Consider the following 4,404-nt stretch of genomic DNA (forward strand, 5'->3'; position numbering starts at 1 on the left):
CACAACGACATTAAAAGGAAATTTGGGAAAAACCAAGGCTCAACTCTCTCCGTCGCGACAGCGACATACGTAATGTGTATGGCGGCGTATATGTTATCCTGAATGTGTGCTTGTGCGCTGTGTTATGTTGCTGCATAAACACAAAGTAACCACCTATATTGTTATGTAATCATGTAATGCTTCCAGAACAATGACAATTGTTGTTGTTATGAAATGCTTCCTGCGCAATGAACGCAACACAGATTTTAAAACTTTTCCTGAAATATACTATGAGGATTTCTATGTGCTGAGAACAGCAATGAAATAAAAAACCAAGCAATACAATCTGTGTCGTGTAAATGGTTTTATTGTGACACTCTTTTATTGCAAATGAAATACTTCATGATACACCGGAGGCGATGACCTCTCGACTTTAGAGGCTTGACACCGCTCCAACACCACGACCTTCTCCTCGTCAGTCATACAGGCGAGCCCTCTCCACTCGGCGTCCTCAAACAGCTCCAGAGCGGGGAGCCTCCAGATTGCGCGAAATTCTCTTAACCGGCTCGCATCTCATGAGTTTGGGCATCAGCTTTTCTCTGTTGCGCGTCACAATATCATCTCCCACAAGGTCCCCAGGGTCCGGGGCCAGCTCCGTGATCATTTGTAGCGTGGAAGGGGGAGGTAAGAACGTCACTTTGCTTTCCATAGCGTCCGCGATCACGGCCCCTAAGCTCCACATATCAATCGCGCACGTGTAGTCCGAGCGTGCTGCGAAAATCTCCGGGGCTCTGTACGGTTCGGTGACCACGTTCAAGCTCATCCGCTTAGACACTTGCCGCGCTAACCCGAAGTCGGCCACTTTCACGGTGAGATCTTCCGCGAGCAGCAGGTTGTTAGGCGCGATGTCTCTGTGTACGAGGTTGAGCCTGTGTACGTAGGCCAACGCGTTAGCCGTCTGCCTGGAGAAACTAGCCACAAAGCTCAGCGGGACCCCCGCGGAGGTATAAATCGCACAACTCAGCGTGAAAGGTAGACAAGGCATGAGCATAGCCATGCGATCCTCGTCGGACACGAAACAATCAAGCAGTTGGATAATATTAGGATGACCCCGTAAGGCCGCGAGGCACGAAAGTTCTCTCACGGTGGAGTCGTCCACTTTGCACGCGTGACATTTTAGAGCAAACTCCTCTTGGGTCCGCAGAGACTTTACCCTGTAAACTACACCGAAGGATCCCGTTCCGATAACGGGACGCGAGGGATCTTTCACATATCCTTCCATTGTGATATCACGGTAGGACTGACCGTAAATCGCACACTAGTTAGAGGAGTAGCAGCGAGCGCGTAGTCCGACCGCTATGAGTGCCGTCGATCTCCGACCGCTACGATCGCGGTTCAGAGAAATCCGACCGCGTCGCCCCGACTCTCCGACCGCCGCGACAACGAAGGGCAGAGAGCGTAATCCGACCGCGTCGCCGAACGGTGAGCCGGCATTACTCGCGACAAGGAAGGGAAGCCAATCGCGGAAAAGCAGCTTGCCCGTCTATCCACAGAGTTAACCAAGAGAGCGCGCGCGTCGATACAATGTCTCGGTCTCGGCGATTATGCGAAAACGGAATGGTGCAACGCATCAAAGAAATTCTGCGCGAGCTACGAGAATACAGCGAGGCGCCTCCGCCTCCCCGGCATACCGTGGTCCTCGCGTGTCAAGGATGGACGGTGCCGTACGATCGCAGAATATACGACGTGCTCAGCGTCCTGAAAGGATTCGGTGTAATAGCGTCAAAATCATCAGGACCAACCCGGGGCCCGGGACTGTGGACATATGCTCGTGCGGCGTATGAGTTTGTGCGCTCAAAACCGGGTGAATTCGATAGTGACACTTTTGCGCGAGAGTGTTCAATGTCGCGGCGAAGAAGCTACGATATACTGGGTGCGTTACTTGGACTCGGACATATCGAAAAGGTAACGAGGCGCGGGGCCCGCGGGACGTACACAACCGAGTGCACACTAAGCCCCGACGCCCGATACTGGAAGGAATACTTAGACGACATCTGGAGAGAAGGGACACCTAGATTGAGCGCCATGAACGTAACGCTTTCGAGCGATCATCAGCGCTTAGAACTCCGACGGACGATGGGACTCGGACTCGGACTCCGCGCGGAGTACGAGGAGGAAAAGGTCGAAAAGAAGGGGGATGACTCTGAGGACGCGAACGCGAACGACAATCGAGCGAATTGGTTTAAAGAGGAATCTATCTCGCTCGATTCGGAGTGGGGACAAGATTGGGATTGGGAGCAGGGCTGGGATGACATATTGCTTGAAAAAACTAAGGGCAACGCGGATCGTCCTACGGCACCCGCGCCCGCAACAAAGGGGACTTATGACTTACAGGAACTATTGAATCCGGAGGGTTGGGACTGGATGGATGAACCGAATGAAGCCTATGCCTCTGCCTCAGTAGTGTTCACCTCCGAGACTGAAAGCTGGCTGTGTGATTACACGGAAGCAGAGAAAGCTCGCGAAGAGCTATCGTTATGGCATTGGGATTGAATTGTTGTGTTATGACTTTGACTTACAACACTATTTTGAAATAAAAGAGACAGAATAAGAAAAGTGTGTCTAGCGTTTTATTTGCGTGTTTAAATCAGTTCACAACAGGCCAATTCAAATATCAGTCTCAGTCTTCGGACCCGCGTCGGGCTCGTCGTCCTCAGGTGTCCAGCTGCTGATCACCACCATCTCTGATAGGTCTTCGAGGTCGTCGTCGCTGATCTCGCTGAGCAAAAGATCATCACGCTCTGCATGTTCTGTAGCCGAGGTGCGGCTGGGCTGATCGCTACACTCGCGTAGCGACTCTTGCTCTTTGCCTCCACTGTTTTCCCTCTGCCGCCCGAGATCGAATCCGCGACGACGTCGACGTCGATGCCGCCGTTGATGCCGCCGGATGATGATACCGTGGAGATTGTTTTGTCTTTTCGAGATCGAATCCGCCACGTTGAAGTCGCCGGATGATCCCGCGGAGATCACTTTGTCTTTTCTTAGCGGTCCGAAAGATGCGCTTAAATTTCTCTGTAAGCTGAAACTCCGCCTCGGAAACGTCGATCACACTAATGGAGTAGACCCCAACGTGGCAATCGCAGAATTTCAAAGTGTCTATGTCTCCAACGAACGAGGCGCGTAGGCGTCTGCCGAATCGCCAAGCGTTATCCAACTTCTCCCGACAGTACTCTGCGTGCCTGCGCGTCCGCAGGGTGACCAGTCCGTACCGCGACACGTGCCCGTTCAGACCTAAGGTGATCAGGATCCTGCACTCTGCCACGTGCGCGTATGTCTCGCAAATGTGTCTGAGATGCCACGCCGTGACATCTCGGGGTATACCGAAAACGGCCACGGTTCTCGATAGCCCGATCAAATCGCACTCCAACGAAGCCATGCCCGATCAGTCTGAACGCTTTGTCGAAAGTAAACCCAACTGCTTCGGTTAGTATAGAGTCCGACAGCACTAAAAGAAATCCGACCGCCTGAACGAGCTATAGAGTCCGACCGCGCGCGAGATGGATGGAGGCGCGCGAAGCAATTGTAATATATACTACAAGCTACAAACGCGAGTTGCGTGGTTGTAAAAACAACATCGGACATGTCGAAAGAAACAAAAACGTACAGCGAATCTTCTCCGACCGAGGAAACCATGACGCTGCGTTCAGGGCGCGTTGTCAGCAAACCGATGGCCGCGAATCCCTCGTGGGCGCCCGTGGAGTTCAGGTGCAGAGTCGAAGAGAGAAAACCGATCTTCATAGAGCCTACCGTAGCTAAGGCTAAAGCAACCAGCGCTAAGATTGATGAGAGCGATGCTGATCTTGTCGAAGAAGAAAGCAGCGATGATAATGATGATGATGATGATGATGATGATGATGATGATGATGATGATGATGATGATGATGATGATGAAGAAGAAAGCTTTATCGCCTTTAGCGATTGGCTGAAAGCAGGCGGTCAGTTTCAAGGCCCGTTCACCGTTACGGCTATGTGAAGTTTTCGATCGCGGGTGAAAACGCTGCCGTAAATTGGGCTTGGCGCGAAATACACGAAAGCCCTTGCATGCACGCCGCGCCGACGAAGATCGCATCAATGGGAGCTCAGCGCGATTCGTCGTTGAGATGGACCATAATATCAAACAAAGCGGGGCTCGGATTGAGACGGATGACTCCTGCGTGCTAAGCGATGCGCTGAAGGATATCAACGCGGGGGAGCTCTGGAATGTGATGGTGTTCGCAGCTGGATACGTGTTGTATTTTGCGTATACGATGCGCAACAAATACGTGGATATCGAGGCGGAGAGAGAGCTAGTCCGCAAAGCAAGAGAGGATGCGAGAAGGAGCGAGTCGGTCTAGCTGGTCTGCACCGTAATGGAGGGAGAGCGGA

At 52.3% G+C, this 4,404-nt stretch overlaps 1 protein-coding gene across 1 annotated transcript; it reads right to left on the reverse strand.

The window, feature by feature from the left end:
* Positions 1-490: 490 nt before the first annotated feature.
* Positions 491-1,261, reverse strand: LOC109952674 (mitogen-activated protein kinase HOG1-like). Its single transcript, XM_020587867.1, has one exon. The coding sequence runs from the start codon at positions 1,259-1,261 to the stop codon at positions 491-493; it is 771 nt and encodes a 256-aa protein (XP_020443523.1).
* Positions 1,262-4,404: the final 3,143 nt, after the last annotated feature.

The sequence above is a fragment of the Monopterus albus genome, unplaced genomic scaffold (genome assembly GCF_001952655.1).
Source record: "Monopterus albus unplaced genomic scaffold, M_albus_1.0 scaffold484.1, whole genome shotgun sequence".
Classification (NCBI taxonomy): Eukaryota; Metazoa; Chordata; class Actinopteri; order Synbranchiformes; family Synbranchidae; genus Monopterus; species Monopterus albus.

Excerpts from the sequence above, each read along its gene's own strand:
- LOC109952674 (XM_020587867.1), bottom strand. The coding sequence starts at position 1,261 with ATGGAAGGATATGTGAAAGATCCCTCGCGTCCCGTTATCGGAACGGGA.